The sequence below is a fragment of the Cervus canadensis genome, chromosome 21 (assembly GCF_019320065.1).
Source record: "Cervus canadensis isolate Bull #8, Minnesota chromosome 21, ASM1932006v1, whole genome shotgun sequence".
Taxonomy (NCBI): Eukaryota; Metazoa; Chordata; class Mammalia; order Artiodactyla; family Cervidae; genus Cervus; species Cervus canadensis.
In genome coordinates, this window is record NC_057406.1 from 5,931,543 (window position 1) to 5,952,746 (window position 21,204).

At 55.3% G+C, this 21,204-nt stretch overlaps 1 protein-coding gene across 2 annotated transcripts; it reads right to left on the reverse strand.

Annotated features, from left to right (window-relative positions):
• Positions 1-380: 380 nt before the first annotated feature.
• TSPO (translocator protein) lies at positions 381-13,118 on the reverse strand. 2 transcript variants are annotated; one of them, XM_043440202.1, is made up of 4 exons: positions 12,981-13,118; positions 4,147-4,357; positions 1,550-1,688; positions 381-800 (listed from the first exon to the last, which is right to left on the reverse strand). In XM_043440202.1, the coding sequence occupies exons 2-4, from the start codon at positions 4,326-4,328 to the stop codon at positions 612-614; spliced, it is 510 nt and encodes a 169-aa protein (XP_043296137.1). In that variant the 5' UTR covers positions 4,329-4,357; positions 12,981-13,118; the 3' UTR covers positions 381-611. The 2 variants fall into 2 exon arrangements, with proteins under 2 accessions (XP_043296137.1, XP_043296136.1); XM_043440201.1 differs by lacking the exon at positions 12,981-13,118 and adding an exon at positions 11,363-11,515.
• Between the last annotated feature and the right edge of the window lie 8,086 nt (positions 13,119-21,204).

A 21,204-nucleotide genomic window follows, 5' to 3' on the forward strand; every position in this document is an offset into this window, starting at 1 on the left:
TTTGTCCCTGGTGGGGTGAGCTTGGTATGAGGCCTGGCACACATCCCGGCTGAGGCCAGCGGAGGGCCATGCTTGGGGCCTGAGCAGAGCCCGGCGGTGGACCGGGCCGACTGAGGGCCTGGGCCCTTCAGGTGCCTGGGCTGGGCTTCCTGGATGTGGAGAGGGTGGACAGGACCCCCTCCCCAGGCTGGGGGCGGAGGCTGCACCCGTTCTCTGCCCGTGTCTGCCGCTCCACCCTGGGCAGGCCACCTCCTCTCCTGCAAGGGTCCTGAGAGGTGTGAGTCTGCACCCTGTGGATGACCCAGCCCAGACACAGCCGGAGGGCGAGCCCCTCGCCCTCCCCACAGCCAGGGCTCCCACCCAGGCAACCAGGCCACGGCCAAGAAGTTGAAACACTTTATTTGGTTTATAAAATTCCACGTTCCGAAAGCGAGCCTCGAGCAGGGCTGAAGGCGCAGGACGCTGTTTCTGGGGTGGGGGCTCAGCCCGGAACACCTCTGAGAGCTCAGCCGGTCACCCCCTGGGCTGAGAGCAGACAGGCGGCCTGTGGCTGTGGGAGCCCGGCAGTGCCTGACCCGCAGCGGCTGCAGTCCTCGGAGGGCGAGGCGTCCTCATTCCGAGAGCCGCCGGCCGCTCCTGCGGCCCTGGTTGTCCTGCCACACGCGGTAGTTGAGCGCAGCCGCGAAGGCCAGCCAGGCCAGGTAGGGGTACAGCAGGCAGGCGGCCGGCGGGCTCACCTGGCGCCAGGCCATGGCTGTGGCTGCTGCCATGCCACCGGTCAGCAGGAGATCCACAAAGGCCTGCAGAGACGAGGACAGGGAGACCTGAGGCGCCACGAGCCACGGGCCGGTGTGTCCCAGCTGCCCGCTAACCACAGCGGCGGAGGGGACTCTCCAGCCGCCTCTCAGTGACCTGGCCAGGCCCCGCGCCATCCTCTGCCTCAGCTTCTTCATCTGTAAAATGGGAACCGTCACCCTTGCCCGACTGCCACATGGAGGGGTGCACAGCATCAGCCGTAAGGTGGGCTTTCCTGCACCCAAGGCCCCTAAATCCACGGAGCTTCAATCAGAGCCCCACAAGGCTTCCTTCATGGAGGAGAAGCAGCTGAGGGGCACTGGTCCCCTAAGAGCTTCTGTGTTTTCTCTTTTTGGCCACACCCAGTGGCATGTGGGGTCTTAGTTCGCCAACCAGGGATCAAACTCAAACCCCCTGCACTGGAAGTGTGATGTCCTAACCACTGCACTGCCAGGGAAGTCCTAAAATATTTATATTTATTTGGCTGCATTTGGCTTAGTTGCAGCATGCGGGATCAGGTTCCCTGACCAGGGATCGAACCCGGGGCCCCCTGCATTGGGAGCGCAGAGTCTTGCCACTGGACCACCAGGGAAGTACCCTCCACTAAGAACTTCTGAATGGACCAGGAGCCATGTGCCTCCCCTGCCCCCCACCTTTAGATCCTGGGCCTGGGGGACTGGGATATGGTACCCCATGTCCCCCCACAGAGGGGCCATCTCCAGGGACCAGGGAGACAAGCCAAGGCCACACTTACCCAGCCCATTTGTCGAGCGCCGAAGAAGAGGGGAGGCCATGCCCAGTTCAGAGCCAGCTGCCCAGCGTAGAGGCCCAGGGGAACCACCGCCTCCTTCGAGAAGCCCCCCAGCTCTTTCCAGATCATGTAGGAGCCATACCTGAAACAGAGGCTACCAGTCAGGGCACCAACAGGGAAGAGGCCAGGGGCCTCCCTGGAAGGCAGGAAGCCACACTCACCTCTGAGACCACAGAGTGATGACTCAGGCATGCCCTGCCACTGACTGCTGTGTGACCTCAAGGAACTTGCTTAACCTCTCTGGGCCTTTGTTGCTCATGGGGTCGCTGCAGACATTCTAGTTAATATGTTGGCGGTGCTAAGGGCAGTACCTGGCTGCCCTTAGGACGGGTACTCAATAAGTAATTGAGTAGGACACTCAATAAATAACTGCCATCATCATCATCAGTGTTGTCAAGAGTGAAGCGTGTACAGAAGGCATGCCAGTGAGCGTGCCTTAGGGGATTTGGGGCTGGGCCTTAGGAGATAGGATGAGTTTGCCAGGGTTAGGCCACAAACATATGTAAAGGTTTAGGCCCATAGAGCTTCCCTGGTGGCTCAGACGGTAAAGCGTCTGCCTACAATGTGGGAGACCCGGGTTCAATCCCTGGGTTGCGAAGTTCTCTTGGAGGAGGAAATGGCAACCCACTCCAGTATTCTTGCCTGGAAAATCCCATGGATGGAGGAACCTGGTAGGCTACAGTCTGTGGGGTCACAAAGAGTTGGACATGACTGAGTGACTTCACAGGCCCATATACGGGCTTCTCTGCTAACTCAGACAGTAAAGAATCTGCCTGCAATGAAGGACACCCAGGTTCAACCCCTGGGCCGGGAACATCCCCTGGAGAAGGGAACGGCTATCCATTCCAGTATTCTTGCCTGGAGAACTCCCATGGACAGAGGAGCCTGGCAGGGTCGCAAAGAGTCAGACACGACTGAGTGACTAACACTTTCAGGGACATACATGAGACCTGAGTCAGCCTGTGTTACTGTCGACAGTACCTCAAGGTCTGAGGGGGGCCCTGGGGAGGTAAAGCAGAAGAGAACCTGGTCCCGGGGGGCTCCTAGGACCACAAGGGCAGTGATACCACCACTGATAACAATAGCTACTGCCCCCCCTCATAGCTCAGTTGGTCAAGAATCCGCCTGCAATGCAGGAGACCCTGGTTCGATTCCTGGGTCGGGAAGATCCACTGAAGAAGGGATAGGCTACCCACTCCAGTATTCTTGGACTTCCCTTGTGGTTCAGCTGGTAAAGAATCTGCCCACAATGCGGGAGACCTAGGTTTGATTCCTGGGTTGAGACGATGCCCTGGAGAAGGGAAAGGCTACCCACTCCAGTCTTCTGGCCTGGAGAATTCCATGCACTACATAGTCCACGGGGTCGCAAAGAGTCGGACACAACTGAGCAACGTTCACTTCACTTCACTTCCACATTTACACATGCAGGCACCTCTCTGCAAGCATTAGCTCACTCATCCACCATGAGGTGGGCAGGACTGTCACCCCCATCTCACAGGTGTGGAAACTGAGGCACAGAGGGGAGAAGTGCTCAGAGTTCTTGGCAGGCTGTCGGGAGGTGAGTCTGCTTTTGAATCCAGCTAGTCTGAGGCCAGAGGCTGAGCTCTCTACTCAGAGGTTTGCCGAGTTCCGCAAAAAGAGAGGTGATGCCAGACTGACACTCTATCGGAATCTCGATGGGGAGGGGAGGCCCGGAGGCTGGAGCAAGTGGAGGCAGCAACAGCGGCGCCTCTGGACCAGGACAGTGAGGAGAAAGCGGGATGCGGGAAGAACCACAGGCCAATGGGGCAGGGCCCGGGGCTGGAAGAGGGTGCGGCCCGGCTGACACTCAGGCCTCGAGGACCGTCTTAGTCCCATCAGGAGCCTGGGGCATCAGCCCGGTCTCTGCTCTCTGCCCCCTGCAGTCCCACTGGGCTGGCACAGAACGTGCATATGGGTTCGGAACATTGCAGAGGACGGTGGGAAGCTGACCAGTCTCCTGGGTGCAAATCCCACTGCAGCCAGCAGGGTGCGCCCTCCCCCACCCAGGCCTGCTTTTCCCTTGGCACCTCGAGGGTCACGTCCAGGAAGGCCTGTGGGGTCCCTACTCCATAGCCCTGTGTCCTTGGGAGGTCTCTCGTCAAACGAGGGGTCGTGAATCCTAACAAAGGCAAAGCCTGACCCCAGGCGGATGCCCAACAAACTGCTGCTGCAGTCACTGCTATTGATCTTGGAAGCATCCGCCTGCCCACGTCTGAACTCTACACCCGGGGCCGGCCTCTCCCTGAAGTTGTGGAAGCAGCCAGAGTGCCAGTGAGGGGTCGCCGCCCCTTCCAGGAGGCCTCAGAGGAAAGCGTTCGGTTGTGCAACCAACAGGCCTCACAGCTTTCTCCACTTTCACTTGCCAAACGGGGCTGGGAAATGGTGCCCGCTTCCCAATGGGCACCTGGAGAGTTCACCTCCGGAGGAGACGCTCAGGCCTCGGGCCTGGGCCCCCCCTGCCCCGCCTGCCCGGCAGGTGGACAGACCCAGGGGCCACGCCAGCGCCTGCGCCCACCTACCCCATGGCCGAGTAGAGCGAGCCCCAGATAGGGGCCAGGATCCAGCGGGGCGGGTGCCACGGGGGCTTCTGCAGGCTGGCGTACCAGCGGAAACCCTCTCCGCGGATGTACTGGGCACCCAGGAAGCCCCCCAGACTGGGCACCAGCGTGAAGCCCACGGCGGGCACCCAGGGCGGGGCCATTGCGGCTGCAGCTGCTGTTCCGGAAAGTTCTGAAAGAGAAGACAGGGCTGGGGTGAGAGATGGGGAGGCTGCCGGGTGGGGGTGGGGCCTCCCCTGACGTTTCCTAAGGACCTACTGTGAGCAGATCTGCAATGGGTCTGTTACCGGCCCCTCGTCCCTCATGGACTGACCAAGCAATTGATGGAACAAGCAGGAGGTGCAGAAAAGACGTGCAAGGCTGGGGGGTGGTGGGTGCTGAGTTCACCCTACAGCCCGCGGCGCCCCAGCCCCAGAGCTCCCGGGAGCACACTTCCACCCAAACTCAGGCCGCACCCACGAGACTGCCCTGATGGGCAGGCGCCCCCAGGCACCCCTGCCCACTGCCGGCTCCACGCCGGCCCCTGCTCCAGCTGCCAGGCTCCTCTGCTCTCGCATCCTCACCCTTGACCTTTGGTCTCCTGGTAAATGACCCCTCCTCTCTGCCACCTGATTCAAGGCCGTTTGGGTAGCCTCCACCAAGAAGGCCACCCAGCCCTTCCTGCCCAGGCCGAGTGCTGGCCCAGGCTCTACGAGGCTGCGTCAGTCCACCCCTGCACGCAGAGCTCCGGGACTTCCCATTCAGTCACTCATTCACGCGACAACTTGTATCACACAGCTTCACTCGAGTCCCCACTCCCCACCAACGTGCTGTGAAAAGTCAAAGTCACTCAGTAGTATCCGACTTCTCTCTGCCACTCCACGGACTATACAGTCCATGGAGTTCTCCAGGCCAGAATACTGGAGTGGGCAGCCTTTCCCTTCTCCAGGGGATCTTCCCAACCCAGTGACCTCCGACAAATGACGCTACATCAACATCCCGACCTAGGTCCAGCCCAGTGGGGGTATCTCTGTGTATAGGTGTTTCACCATCAGCCCACAGGTCTGCCCTGAAATCGCCTCCCCTTCCCTGTGTTCAGAGAGGGAAAGCAGCCTGCCTGGGGTCACACAGCACTCTGGGGCCAGGCTCTGCCCAGGTCGAAAACCTTAAGGTTGTGGGTGAAAAGGGACAGAGTTTAAGGCTGGTGAAGGCCCCTCAGCAGCCCTGAGAGGCTGGCAGGGCTCAGGGCAGGAGTGCTGCCGACACCATCCCCGGGGCTGGAGCCCCCCAGGCAGGGGCCGAGGGGACTCAGTCTTCGGGTCTCTCCACTCCCCGTTGCCCAGCAGCCCCCAGGTCTGCGCTGAGGACCTACCGGGCGCCAGAGAGCTGAGCTCACTGGGGCCGAGAGTCCAGCCGGCTGCACGCTGGGGGCCAGTGCTGCCTGGGTGTGCCATGGGACCCCCAAACCTATCAGCACCCCTGACGGGGCCTCAGTTTCCTCATCACAAAATGAAGGGCCCGAGCTCCCGCTCACACACCCTGACTCCAGTTGGAGGGCCCGGTGTGTGTGTAGGAGATAAGCAGCCCCGGAGCAGGACTCGGTTCAGCACACTTGCTGGGTGGGGGCTGGGCACCACGGTGGGTAGAGGAGAAGGGGCCCAGACCTCAGAGCAGGCACCCCAACCCGGGGTCAGAGAGAAGAGGGTGCACGAAGGACAGACAGCACTTTGTCCCAGGACATGGGAGGGGAGAGGGGCCGGAAGGCACCCGGCAGGAGGGGCAGGCAGGTGCAGAGACCAGGCTGTGCCCACCCGCAGGCAGCGGGGAGCCCTCAAGCCGCCGGGTGAAGGAAGAAGGCTGACGGGGGCAGAAGGGCAGCTGCTGGCCTGGAGCACCGCGAAGCGCCCGAGATGCAGAAGCAAGCTCAGTGCCCAGCACCGGGGACTGCAAGGGACGGGTCAACCCCCAAGTCCAGCTTGGCGGACTCTTTAATAACGTGACAACTGTCCTCAATAGTCAGTGCAGAAAGCAGAATGTAAAATAGACGACAGAATGATCCCGATTTTAGCAAAAAATAGATAACATGGATGCGCATTTTAAAGACGGACCTCCCTGGAGGTCCAGTGGTTAAGACTCTACCTTCCAATGCAAGGGGTGTGAGTTCGACTTGCTGCAGGGTGTGGCCAACAAAGTTTTTTTTAATGTAACAAGCACGTGAAGACGTTAGCAGCCGTCATCCCCCTAAAGCGAACACCTCCTGGGAACCGCTGTGAGCCCGGCCCGAGCACCGTCCTTTCTGACCCTGCGAGGGGCCCACACCATCTTACCCGCCCTGCCCACGGACCCGAGGTGCTGAGGGCGGGGGCAGCTGCCCAGGGCACCTCCACAAGCAGGTAGCTCGGGAGACTAAAGCCCCCGCTCGCCAGCAGGACTTAAGATGCTCTGTTACTGTTTTCCAAAATGTCTATAATGAGCACACTTTTAAACAGTAAGCCGCATGCCACAGCTTAAGATCCCACATGCCGCGACTGAGACCCAGTGCAGCCAAATAAATAAAGAAATATTAGAAAAAAGTAAAAGGAACAGTCGGAGGGTGTTAGGCATCTAGCAGATTCCGGCTCTGCCATCCAGTGAGTGAGTGCTCCCTCCCCGGGCCTCAGTTTTCTCACCTGTGGAATGGGGCCAGTGAGCCCCACCCCCCACCCCCCACGATCGCTGCACAGGTGAACGGTGAGGATAAACACTGCCCAGGGCTGGCTCCTGATACGTAAACCAGCCTGTGTTTCTCCCTCACCCCCTCCCGCCCACCCCTCCGGTTTCCAGGGGCATGGAACTGTTCCTGGGGCGGGGGTGAGGATCTGATCTCACTACAGGACAAGGCCCACCTCTGCCGGGTCTAGGAGAGCTCTGGCCCAATGCCAGGGGGACGTGGAGCCCGGGGACCCGGCCACCACGGTGTCACTTCAGCAGAGCCCAGGCCACCTTAGCTGCTCTCTCGTCTACACCAGCCGGCACAACCCTGCTCAGCCTGTTTAACAGACGTGTTGAAACCACAGTCAAGTGGCAGCCCTTGGGCAACCATAACGAGCTGCGTTCAGGGCCCGAGGGCTCCCCTGGACCGTGACGTGGGCTGGGCAGGTGGGAGGGCTCCACCCCGCACTGACTCTCACACACAGACAGGCACACCGAGGCCCAGAGGCCCAGGGGCGGGCCGGGGGTCAGACCCTGAGCCGGGCCAGAGCTCAGGCCTCCTCGGGATGACCGTACACACCTTCCCCCAGGACAGTCCCAATTTATGCCCAGTTTGTCCCAAATGAATGACTCCCCCGCCAGGAGTGTCCCTGTTACAGGTGACCAAGGTTAATGCCACCGGCATAAGACACGCGTCCCAGTTCAGCGAGGTGGACGCGCTCCCTGTGGTGTTCTTGCCACAAGTGCAAACTCGGGTCCAGTCACGAGAGACTGTCACAGTCCCGACTGGAGGAACATCTGACCACACACCTGCCCTGCCCTCCAGCACTCTTGAAAAGGGACAGGTCACGGAAGGCAAGGAAAGACAGAAGGATGCATCACCGACTAAGGACAAATAACAGCTAAACAGAAGGTGGGATCCCGGGCAGACGGTGTCCTGGGCCAACGGATCGGATCGTGTTAGCAGGGTTACCAACAGGGTGTGAATTTCCTGGTCCAGGAAGGGAAGCTGGGTGAAGGGTGTGTGGCAACTTTGTACTACCTCTGTACTTTGTCGTAAGTCTAAAATTAGTCCAAAATAAACATTTTTAAAAAGAGTATCCTGCTTTGGACACAAATTTTCATCACCTCCTTGTTTCTCCCTATATTCATCACAGCATCAGTCCCTAACCTCCACCCCTGGCCCCAGACGCCCCACCTGCCACCAAGGCCTCTCAGAGGCTCCTGACCATTTGGTTTTTATTTCCTGTTGCTTGTGATTCATTTAAATGAAAGGCATACACACACAAGAAACCATTTTAAAGTGCACAGTTTGGGGGCAAATTCATACATTCCCAATGTTGTGCAACCATCTATATTAAGCTCCAAAACATCTCCATCACCCCCCAAAGGCCCAGCACCCATGAGCGGTCACTCCCCAGTCCTCCTGCCCCCAGCCCCTGGCAACCACCAGCCTGCTTCCTGTGTCTATAGATTTGCCTTTTCCGGACATTGCACCTAGATGCAACCACGCAATTTGTGGACTGTGGGGTCTGGCTTCTCTCACCGAGCGTGTTTTTGAGGTTTATGAACATTGTGGCCTGTGTCCATACTTCTCCCCAAGGTGTCGTGGGCAGGTCTCACCTAGTCACAGCACCCAGCCAGTGCCCAGGAAATCCCCAGCATGCCAGCTGACCGGGCTGGAGAGCCCGTCACCCTGGCCCCTTGCTGGGCAGAACAAGCAGAGGCCTAGGAAGGGGTGCTGGCTCTCCCAAGGCCGCAGTGACAGAGCCCGGCTTGAACCCCACGCTTCTGCCCACCTGTCCAGGCTGCTGTGTTTATGCACCGCTGGAACAAGGGGATTAATGGGTCTGCCCAGCCCTGGGGTCAGAAAACACATAGCTCAGATGCCCACGTGGAGACAGTCAGACAGGGAGCTTCCTGGGGCCTCATGGGGACGGCCAGGCTCTTGAATCATCCGATTAGGGGACCCACCAGGCTGAGTCACGCTGGGCTGGGCAGGGCTGGGTGGGGCAGCTGGCCCAGGCAGGCCTGAGAGGAAGCCACTCTGTGATGGGGTTGTTGTTCAGTCGCTCAGTCGTGTCTGACTCTGCGACCCCATGGACTGCCGCACGCCAGGCCTCCCTGTCCACCAACTCCCGGAGCTTGCTCAAACTCATGTCCATTGAGTCAGTGATGCCATCCAACCATCTCATCCTCTGTCGCCCCCTTCTCCTCCCACCCTCAATCTTTCCCAGACTCTCTTCCAATGAGTTAGCTCTTCGCATCAGGTGGCCCAGGTGTTAGGGTTAGGGACCACCAGCGGTCAGGAAGGGGCTCAAGCAGAGGGGCAAAGCCACCCACCTGTCCTTTGTCTGCTTCCGTCAGAGGGTGACTCAGAGCCCGAACTTTGGGTCCGTCCCCAACTTTCTTGGTGAATTCAGGCCAAAGCTCTGCTTTGGGCCTCAGTTTCCCCTGACATCAGATGGCTACCACCTGCCCTGCCTGCTTCATGGGGTCATGGGGAGGCTCAAGGGATGGGAGGGTCAGGGTCGGAGGCCATGCGTCCCTGCAGGAGAAGACCCAGCCTCATGGGTCTTCAGACCCAAGGCTGAGAAAATGTCAGCCGGTCCATCAGGCAACACTCAGAGGGTGAAAATGCTTCTGAAAGGCCCCACCCTTGAGGCCTGAGGCCACTGAATCCGAGACCAAGAAGGCCAAGCAGAGCACTCAGGCCCTGGGGTCAGGAGAAGGCGCTTGGCCTCTGGGAGCGAGCAGGGTGGGGAGGAGCTTGGCGGAGGCCCAGGCTGGGCTCACACTGGGTCAGCATCGCTCCACCCAGCTTCACAGCAGCCACCGGGGAGGGCCCAGCCGCCTCTCAACTCGGGCCCTGAGGCCCACACCATCTCGGCCTCTGGCCTCCGTGGTGCACACCACGCTCCAGATGAGAAAACCAAAGCACGGGGCGTCCCAGAAGCTTCTAGGCCTGGGTGACCCTGAAGCCCACACCACCCCTCCAGGCCCTGATTTGGGAGCCTGCTGGCTCTGGGTCATACGGCCAGTCATGATGAGGGCTGGGCCACCTCCCCTCTGCCAGCCTCTGCCTCCAGCCTGACAAGGCCTGCCCCAGAAGCCCGCCAGGTCCAGGGATGTGGGGTGAGCCCTCAAGCTCCTCCCACCCCACCTCGGCCACTCCACCCTCTGCCTGCACGCAAGAGGATTCTCTCAGGGCCAACAGCCTCGCTGTCTCCAGCCTCAGGGCCAGTGTCCCATCCCCCGAGAGGCATCAGGCCCCGACTGGGCCCACGGGCAGCAGTTTCAGGATCTGAGTCCTCCCAGTCCCCCTGGGGCGAGACCCGGGCTCTCCAGTCCTAGTGATGCTTCATTCCTGGGCTCTGCGTCCCCGTCTGCGAAGTGGGGGTCGAGCCGGCTCTGGAGGAGCCCTCTGCTCTCTGCGGCCAGAGAAAGCAGGGGACAGAAACCGCTGCCCAGAAACGGAGCAGAGTTCTGCCGTTTCTGTGCTCCCCACCCCCAGGCTGTCCCCTCCCAGGCCTTATCTTTCCTGCAAGCCACCACTGATGGTCCCAGGGACTTGTTTTAAGGCTCTCCCCCTCTTTTTTTTTTTTTTTAATGACTCACAGCTAATCCTCCTCAGAATAAGCTCTGTTCATCTTTTTCATTATGAAAATATCCAATGTAATAGGCCACACAGATCTAAAAGAGTCTGCCTCCTGCTAGAAACCCAGCCCGTGTGGGATGCGGGCAGTGGGGGCTGGGGGTGACTAAAGGGAATCTGCTTTATGGAGAATGACTAATTTTTTTAAGACAGAGAGCATACAAAGACATTGCCGGCACAATCAAAAATAAGTCACAGGAAATACAAATGAGAGGCAGATTCAAAAATGAAATTGGGAAAGGTCAAAAGCATAGGCAGCAGAAGTGCCCCCCAAGCCCCCCCACCCCTCTCCCTGGCAATCCACTGTCAGTGGCTTCTGGTTTCTACCAGATCCAGCCAGATACCATTCAGTCATGGGCGGGCGGGCAGGCACGTGTGTGTACACACATACACACACAGACACACTCTGCAGGCAGAGAAAGTGGCCTCTGGGCTTGCACTGTGGAGGCGGCTGGGCTCTGCCATCGGACCACGAGAGCATCGGAACCCCGGCTGCCCTGCTCTGAGCCCCTGGGCCATGTGCTGGGTAAGCGCGTCAGGCCCCCCTCTGTTCAAAGTCTCCCCTGGATGCCTAGGATTCCCACTGAGCCCCCCCTGGGGGTGCTGAGCCCCTGTTTCCCTGTTCTCCAAAGAGGCTGGTCGCCTCCCCTCCCTTCCTCCCTAGCTTCTTTCCCAACCCAGAGCTACCGGGCCGGGGCGGGCCCTGCCTGCTGCTGCCCCGTGTGGGGTGCCCACACCTCACAGAGACACGGGGGCCCGTGGCCCTGTGCGCCAGGCACCCTGGGCCGTGCTCCTCGACCACAGTCTCCTCCCTGGACTTGACCCTCTTGGAACAGCCTCAATCCCACATACCCAGGGGAGGCTTGAGTCCTGGTCCTCCTGCCGTCCACTCCAGAGCACGTGGCCAGTACCAGGGACCATCATACTTCATCAGGCCAGCGGAGAGACTCCCAACCCAGGCCAGACCACGGGGCCTTTGCCAGGCTGCTCTGGCACTCAGCATTGTGTCTGTAGCTGGAACCCCCACTGTAAGCTGACAGGGCAGAACAATCCCCAAGGAAGAACCAGGCATGGCTCTCTTGACACAAGAGAAACCATTTTAGGACTGAGCCGTTTCGTGATCTAAGCCTGGCTGGGGTGCTTTGCCCTTGAACAGATCCCAGTAATAATCTTAAGGGAATGAAAGAACAAACAGGCAAAAGAAGTAACAACAGCAAAGATAATAAGTCAGTTGTGAAGACTCCCAGTTGTTTCAGTGGTGAAAGTTAGCCTGAAACACTTTTTTTTTTTTTTTTTAGCTGTTTTGCAGAATTTCATCCCCACCCTCGCAATCCCCACTCCCAGCCAACAGATCGACTGGAACCTAAGGAACAAGAAGTTGACCTTTGCTGATCCCTTGTGATTTCAACCAACAGAAGCTTGGACATTACTGAGCTTTGTCCCAATTCTATGAATTCTCCTCCACTCAAGCCCCTTTATGAATACGCATGGATGCTTAGCTGCCCGCCATACAAGAGACCCAGGTTTGATCCCTGGGTCAGGAAGATCTCCTGGAGAAGGGAATGGCTACTCATTCCAGTATTCTTGTCTGGAGGATTCCATGGACAGAGGAGCCTGGCAGGCAAAGAGTCGGACGTGACTGAGTGACTAACACACACATTTTGCTGTAGGAGGAGATAGTGCCTTGGGAAAGCTGCAAGATCCTCTCCTTGGTTGTTGCAAGTAAGAACTCCTTCATTCTCCCTGTCTTTGGCTTGGTTGTGCCTTTTGGCTGGGCACACACCAAGAGGCAAACCCAGTCATCAGGGAACACCACACCCCTGCCACCAGGGCTCCCAGCTCCTCTGCAGGGGGGCGGGCAGCTCACAGGCAAGTCCGGAGGGTCTCTGCCCACGCCAGGGGCTCAGGCTGCAGTTCACCTGCGCACCTGAGCACCAGACACTGGGATCTAGGCACCCGGTTCCAAGGCTCCGCAGGGCCTTCACTGGCTTTGAGCAAGTGACCTCCCCCTTCGCCTGGGTTTCCTCCCGTACAAATGGGGTGTCTCAAGTGGGTCAGGAGCACGAGGTCTCCCTGGCATTTTGTAATCCTCAAGGACCCGGCTCTGCCACTCCCGCCCTCTGCCAGCCTCAGCGGCTCAGCTAGGGAATGGGCGGGAAGCAGGGGTGCCTGGGCCCCGGTGGGGTGCAGCAGGGCGGGGTTGCCCAAGGTCCCCCTCCCGCGCCCCCCATCTCGCCAGGATCCCGCCGCGCAGAAACGCGAGCGCGGAGACCAGGACTGGGGTCCCTGCCGCCCCCGCCGCCCCCGCCGCCCCCGCCGCCCCTCCGGCCGATCCGGGTCAGAGGCTACCCCGTGGCCTTCCGCCGCAGTTTCCCCTCGGACCCCGCACCGGCTGGAGGGTGATGTCTGGGGTCGCTCCCTGCGGGGGACCCCCTTCCCGCCACCCCCTTGGCGCCCCGTCCCCACTCACCAGCGACGACGAGGACTCGGCTCGGGGAAGGGCAGTGCGCGGCGGGAGGTGACGGCCCTTCCCGGGGCCGGCCCCGCCCCGCCCGGCCGGCCACGCCCGGCTTGGCTAGAAGCCCGGGCCGTGCCGCCCACAGCCCCGCGGGTCCCGGCGCTCCCGCCTCCGGCCGCCGCCTTCCCCCGGCGCGAGCGAGTCTCGCGGCCGCTGCTCCTCCCCGCGGTGGCCGCCACGCCGCGCAGACCCAGCCGGCGCTGCAGGCAGGTCCCTTCTCTTGAGCCTCATTTTTCCCGTCTGTAAAATGGTGCGATAGAGGCCACCGATCTCAGAGAGGGGAATTGCAGTGCCTAATGGCAGAACCCTAAACAGCCTCCTCCACAGCTGCCCTGGACCCCCATCTCCGGAGGGGTACCCCAGTTCCTTTAGCAGTTGCCCCAGGACAGAAGGCAGAGTGCACTCTGAGTCTGGGCTTAGCTGCCTTGTGGCTGGCTCGCTCTGCCTCCATCCCCTCATCTGTAAAACGGGCCCAGCGTGGTGGGACTGAGGAGGATGCCACGTGGTAATACCGGAGACCACAGAAGCTGGACATCAGTGAGCATCACAGCCCAGAGGTGGCCTCCAGTTTGCCAGGGTCACTCTGACGAGACAGCATGTCCAGGTCTGGACCTTGAGCACCTCACCACTTCATCTGCTGGTGCTGCTCAATTCCTGCAGCCCCAGGCCTGTCCTGGCCCCCTTGGCGAACTTGGCCTGGCAGGGCCCCAACCACAACTGCCCACGCTGGACACTAGAGGCAGGGAAGCGGGGGACAAGGTGAACCATCCCTGCGTCCCCAGGGCTGGGGTCTGACTTTCCTAGGCCCTGGCATTTCTGCCTTCGTGGGCCTCTTCTGCCTTTGACGGTGTTGATATAAAGACAGGGATGAAAAAAGGATGACGTTCTCTTCATCTTTTTCTTCTGATTTTAAAAGAAATTACGTTTTCCTGGATCCCTCAAAGTAGCAGGGCCCAGGCCTTGCGGCTGTTGTTTCTAATGAAGTGGGTCTGGCCACGCCTCCCAGCGAGCTGCCAGCCCTGGCCCTCTTCCTGCAAGGAGGTGCCCGGTGGCTTGCCCCGGAAGCCCCGTGGGGGGAGGCATCGCAGCTTCCCTCCCGCCCAGCCCCGCCTGCATGCAGGGCTCCAGGCCCACAGGGGAGCCTCCTAGGAGGCAGAGATGTCCACTCCCAAACCCCTGCTGCACACCAGGGCCAGGCTGGGGGCTGGGAGCAGAAGAAACCTACCCGGGCCCTCCTTTTTTATAAAGGAGACCCTACAGTACACAGGGCCAGTGGCTGCCCGAGGGAGTCACACGCGGGGCCAGATGAGATGTGGGTGCCCCTCCCGTGCTGGGAAGCCTCCGGTTAACTTGCGCCTCCCTCTGTCCTATCCCAGAGACCCCACCTGAGCCTGGTCTGCTGTCCTCCCTAGCTGGCCCCCAGCTCCTCTCTTGCCCCTTCCATGCCCCCCCTCCACTCTGCTCAGGATCCTCTGTGGCTCCCACTGCCTTAGGATCCAGTCCAAGCCTTTTACCTGACGCTCAAGGCCCCGACTACCTGACCCTGTCCCACCTCCATGACTGTGCACACATTTCCCCTCATCCTGGGCAACTCGACGTGTCCAAGGCTGACGGCTCCAACACAAGCAAAGCCCAGTCAGTCCAGGAAGGAGGCGTGGAAAACACCCTCCCAAACCCCAGAGAATGCTCAGAGGTGACAGGGTCACCCTGCTTGCCAGTCGGTTAGGCGCCTGCATTCTTGACCACTGTGTCGTTCGGCTTCTCAATTCCAAGTGTGATTCAGATGGAGTTATTTCCCTCTTGTTTTATCTGTGTGTTTACCTTCTTACATGAGTAATTCGTATTTAAAGAAACTGGAAAATATAGACAAAAGGAAAAAAATAAAGTCACCTGCTCTCCCATCACCCACCGTCAACACTTAGAGAGTCTTTCTGTGCCTTTCTCTAAGCATATAGGCACACGTGCCTTTGCATGGATGCCTTCAGGCGGTACAGTCACTGGTTCTGTAAATTTGTTTTCTTCCCCTTACAATAAATCAAAAACCTCTTTCTACTTCATCAAACACTTGTCTGCATTGTTTCTCTTAATTGTGAACTGTTTCAAACAAACAGAAACATATATCAAACAGCCCTATACTGATTCGCCTGCTGGAGAGAGTGGACATGATGGCCAGGCCAGAGGAAGACCCCTGGGAAGATGAAATTGAACTCTCTGGGGCACAAACTGGCCTCAGCCTCCCTAAGCATTGACAAGAGTCCTCGGGGGCAGCCGGAGGGCAAGGCCGGGGTGCGGCTCCCCTATCAGCGTGTACGGCAGGGCGGCGGTGTGAACATTCAGTACAAAGCAGTCAGAGGCGCGGGTGGTCTGTCTTCTTGCTTTTGAGCTCACTGCCCCTGTGTCCAGCTCTCAGGAGCTCTTCTGTGGACACTTCTGTGAGGTGGACCCTTCTGTGAGGTGGAACAGTGTCCTTTAAGGAGCCAGGTAGCAGGACATGGAGGGGAGAACAAGGGCTCATCAGACAGTGATCGAGACAGCCAAGGGTGGACGCGCGCCTAGGCCAGGCTCGGCAGATATTCAGCTTTTGTTTTTTCTTTTCTTGGCTGTGCTGGGTCTTCTTCGCTGCACGGGCTTCCTCTGGTCGCGGCGAGCCAGGGCTCCTCTCCAGCTGTGGTGCTCTGGCTTCTCATTGTGGGGTTTCTCCTGTTTCAGAGCACGGGCTCTAGAGCACAGACTCAGGAGTTGGGGTGCACAGGCTTTGTTGCTCCATGGCATGGGGAATCTTCTTGGATCAAACACGTGTCCCCTGCATTGGCAGGTGGATTCCTAACCACTGGACCACCAGGGAAACCTCCAGGAGGCAGCCTTAAGAAAGACAGCAGAGGAGGTATCATTTCGGAGATCTTGCGTTCTATCCCATGGCTGACTTGAAGGATGCTTGACTGAGTGACAATTCCAAGTTAGAGATCCTTGCCCCACGGCATCATGAGGCCATACTGATGAGCCAGCTGAAGCCCTTCTGCGTTCTGAGCCTTTCTGTGTAAAACCTGTTTTGTTCTTCCTGGGCGGTTTTAAGCTTTTTGTCCCCAGAGTTCTGGAATTCCACACTGATAACTCCTCGATGTGGGTCTAATTTCATCCGTGGTGCCAACTCTCAGGACGCTCATATCCTTTATTTTTCAGAAATTAAAAGTTTTGGTTTCCTTCCTTACACCTCACTTCTCTTTCTTGCATACCTGTTACTCAGAATCCTGGACTTCCTGGGCTGGTCTTCTAACTTCCTTTCCTCTCCTACTTCTCATAATTTGCTTTTTAAAAAAAAAAAAAAAAAAGGAAAAACTTTTGTGAAGTTTCTTCAACTTTCTCTTCCTGGACCTCTATTGATTTTTTAATTTTTTTACTTAATTTTTTTTTTTTTTTTGCATGTGGGATCTTAGTTAGCTGACCAGGGATCAAACCAGTGCCCCCTCCATTGGAAACATGGAGCCTCAAGCATGGGACCTCCAGGGAACTCCCTCTATTGATTTTTTAAATTCTGCTGTCTTATTTGTTATTTCCAAGGCACTGTTTTTTGGTTTGTTTGTTTTCTGAATGTTCTTTAAAGAAAAAACTTCCTGGTTTTTTTTTTTTTTTTTTCACTGATGCAATGGCTTCACTTACCTCTCAGTTATCAAGGGTAGTTTTCTTAAAACAATTACTTTCTTCTCTCAAGATAGTCTTTGATTCCTATCAGAGATGTGGAAGAGATGTCCAGGTTAAGACATGAACAGAGGACATGCTGTTCTTATTTTTTATTTTATATTGTTGCTATGATTTATTTTTGTTATTGTTATTTTTTATTCTTTGCCACACTGCGCCGTTGCAGAATCTTAGGTCCAATCCCCACCAAGGACTGAAGATGGACCACAGCAGTGCAAGCACCAAGTCCTAACCACTTGGCCACCAGGGAATTCCCACGCTGCTGCTGTTTTATTTATTTATTTATTTACTTTTCTGTATGTTAGAGGATCTCCTCAGATGTTTGGGGATCTTTGGCTGGCTGCTCATGATTAGAAGAAAAAGGAAAATAAGTCTATGGATGGTATATGTTGAATTAGCTTCACTGTGACTTGAACTTGGTGGCTGTTCGGTAACTTCCTGGTCTGTCAATATCCTCATCTATTTGTTAGATATTTGTTTATTTATTTTTGGCTGTGTCGGGCCTCAGCCGCAGCCCGTGAGATCTTCTGTTGTGGCACGCAGGCTCAAGGGCAGCTTTCTTCAGACAGTTACTTTCTCTTCTCATCATAGTCTCTGATTCCTATGCATTGTTGTTATTTTTTAATTTCTGTAGCTCTGCTCAGCTTGAAGAATCTTAGGTTGTGGCAACCAGGGATCCAACCATCATCTCCTGCATTGGAAGGCAAATTCTTAACCACTAGACCACCAGGGACGTCCCTGTCAGTATCTTTAGGATTTTCTTCTTGGACTGGTCCCAGTCCCCAAGGGCCCTCCGGCTCTCGCCTGGAGGGTAGGGGTCTGACTGCACATTTCTGGGAGCCCAGATGGGGGGAGCATGGGCAGAGTCTCTGCATTCAGCAGTCAGTACCAACTGTTTCGGGACAGTCCTCACATTCACCCCTGTCCCTTGCTTGCCCAGCCCCTACCAAAGCTAAGAATTTGCCAGAATGAGGGAGAGCTAGAGAGAGGAAAGATATCTAAAGATCTGTCGTCTTCAAAGACACCTTCAAATAGTTCTATTTCAGCCTTTTTAACCCTTAGATCTACAAGTGGCTAGCGCTGCCAGTTCCTAAGCATTTGAGAATTCTGTTGTATGAATAAGGGCTGGTTCTCAGCTCTCAGCTGTCTGCAGTCTGCTAAATCAGGTAATACTGGGCATCCTGCTTCCTAGCTGGAAGAGATTCTGTTGCTAGGTCCCCCTTTCCTGTTCTCTCTGTCCTGTGGTTTATGTCTTTAGAAGACTCCTCTTCTGTGGGTTGATGGGCTTCTGGGGGCAGCGTGTCCTCTGTTTATGTCTTAACCTGAAAATCTCTTCCACATCTTTGAGGACACAGCATTGTATGGACTTACCATCATTAACTAATCACCTCTAGTTGGATATGCACCTCATTTCCATCTTTTCTGTGTCAAAAGCAAGGGGTCTGTACATGTCCTAAGAGCTATGTCTTTGCTCATCTGATTCTTTTCTCAGGACAAGCTCACTTGGGAGATGATGATGTGAGTCCACCTAGATCTTTCTCAGTCTGAGATGTGGAGTGAGTGAGTGTGTGCCTGGATGTGTGTGTGTGTGTGTGTGTGTGTGTGTGTGATGTGGAGTGAGTGAGCCTGTGTGTGCCTGTGTGTGTGTGTGTGTGTGTGTGATGTGGAGTGAGTGAGCCTGTGTGCCTGGGTATGTGTGTGTGTGTGTGTGTGTGTGTGTGTGTCCAGAGCTCCTTAGAGGCTGGCAGGGGAGGAACGGGGTGTAGATACAGGTGAGTTCAGAATTAGATTCTCTCTAACCCAGGCTGGCACCACCACCCAGAAACCAGATAATCCCAATCTCCAGTCCTCCTTCTGTCACTAACCATCTGCCACTCAACCTTTGAGACTTTGTCTGAAAAGTGAAAGTGAAAGTTGCTCAGTTGTGTCCAACTCTTTGAGACTCCATGGACTGTAACCTACCAGGTTCCTCTGTCCATGGAATTTTCCAGGCCAGAATACTGGAGGGGGTAGCCCTTCCTTTCTCCTGAGGATGTTCCCAACTCAAGGATCCAGCATGTGTAAATTGAGGATAGTAATAGCACCTATTTACCATAGCGTTCAGTTCAGTCCAGTAGCTCAGTCATGTCCGATTCTTTGTGACCCCATGGACTGCAGCACACCAAGCCTCCCTGTCCATCACCAACTCCGGGAGTTTACTCAAACTCATGTCCATTGAGTCAGTGATGCCATCCAACCATCTCATCCTCTGTCATCCCCTTCTCCTCCGGCCTTTAGTCTTTCCCAGCATCAGGGTTTTTCAAATAAGTCAGTTCTTCGCATCAGGTGGCCAAAGGATTGGAGTTTCAGCTTCAACATCAGTCCTTTCAATGAATATTCAGGGATGATCTCCTTTAGGATGGACTGGTTGGATCTCCTTGCTGTCCAAGGGACTCTCAAGAGTCTTCTCAAACATCACAGTTCAAAAGCATCCATTCTTCAGCTCTCAGCTTTCTTTATAGTCCAGCTCTCATATCCATACATGACTACTGGAAAAAACCATAGCCTTGACTAGACAGACCTTTGTTGGCAAAGTGATATCTCTGCTTTTTAATATGCCGTCTAGGTTGGTCATAACTTTTCTTCCAAGGAGTAAGAGTCTTTTAATTTCATGGCTGCAGTCACCATTTGCAGTGACTTTGGAGTGCAAAAAATGAAGTCTCTCACTGTTTCCCCATCTATTTTCCATGAAGTGATGGGACCAGATGCCATGATCTTAGTTTTCTGAATGTTGAGCTTTAAGCCAACTTTTTCACTCTCCTCTTTCACTTTCATCACTTTCGTTCTTCTTCACTTTCTGCCATAAGGGTGGTGTCATCTGCATATCTGAGGTTATTGGTATTTCTCCTGGCAGTCTTGATTCCAGCTTGTTCTTCTTCCAGCCCAGCATTTCTCATGATGTACTCTACATATAAGTTAAATAAGCAGGGTGACAATATACAGGCTTGACATACTCCTTTTCCTATTTGGAACCAACCTGTTGTTCCATGTCCAGTTCTAACCGTTGCTTCCTGACCTGCATACAGGTTCTCAGGAGGCAGGTCAGGTGGTCTGGTATGCCTATCTCTTTCAGAATTTGCCACAGTTTATTGTGATCCACACAGTCAAAGCTTTTGACATAGTCAATAGCAGAAATAGATGTTTTTCTGGAACTCTCTTGCTTTATCGATAATCCAACGAATGTTGGCAATTTGACCTCTGGCTCCTCTGCCTTTTCTAAAACCAGCTTGAACATCTGGAAGTTCACAGTTCATGCACTATTGAAACCTGGCTTGGAGAATTTTGAGCATTACTTTACTAGCGTGTGAGATGAGTGCAACTGTGCGGTGGTTTGAACATTCTTTGGCATTGCCTTTCTTTGGGATTGGAATGAAAACTGACCTTTTCCAGTCCTGTGGTCACTGCTGAGTTTTCCAAATTTGCTGACATATTGAGTGCAGCACTTTCACAGTATCATCTTTTAGGACCTGAAACAGCTCAACTGGAATTCCATCACCCCCACTAGCCTTGTTCATAGTGATGATTCCTAAGGCCCACTTGACTTCACATTCCAGTATGTCTGGCTCTAGGTGGGTGATCATACCATCATGATTATCTGGGTCGTGAAAATCATTTTTGTATAGTTCTTCTGTGTATTCTTGCCACCTCTTCTTAATATCTTCTGCTTCTGTTAGGTCCCTACCATTTCTGTCCTTTATGGAGCCCTTCTTTGCATGAAATGTTCCCTTGCTATCTCTAATTTTCTTGAAGAGATCTCTAGTTGTTCCCATTCTATTCTTTTCCTCTATTTCTTCGCACTGATCACTGAAGAAGGCTTTCTTATCTCTCCTTGCTATTCTTTGGAACTCTGCATTCAAATGGGTATATCTTTCCTTTTCTCCTTTGCTTTTCACTTCTTTTCTTTCCACAGCTGTTTGTAAGGCCTCCTCAGACAGCCATTTTGCTTTTTTGCATTTCTTTTTTGGGGGAATGGTCTTGATCCCTGCCTCCTATACAGTGTCATGAACCACCATCCATAGTTCATCAGGCACTCTATCAGACCTAGTCCCTTAAATCTATTTCTCACTTCCACTGTAAGGGATTTGATTTAGGTCATACCTGAATGGTCTAGTGGTTTTCCTTACTTTCTTCAATTTAAGTCTGAATTTGGCAATAAGGAGTTCCTGATCTGAACCACAGTCAGCTCCCAGACTCGTTTTTGCTGACTATATAGAGCTTCTCCATCTTTGGCTGCAAAGAATATAATCAATCTGATTTCAGCATTGACCATCTGGTGATGTCCATGTGTAGGGTCTTCTCTCGTGTTATTGGAAGAGTGTGTTTGCTATGACCAGTGCCTTCTCTTGGCAGAACTCTATTAGCCTTTGCCCTGCTTCATTCTGTACTCCAAGGCCAAAGTAACCATAGCGTTACTGTGAGGAATTAAAAAAATACCCAGGAC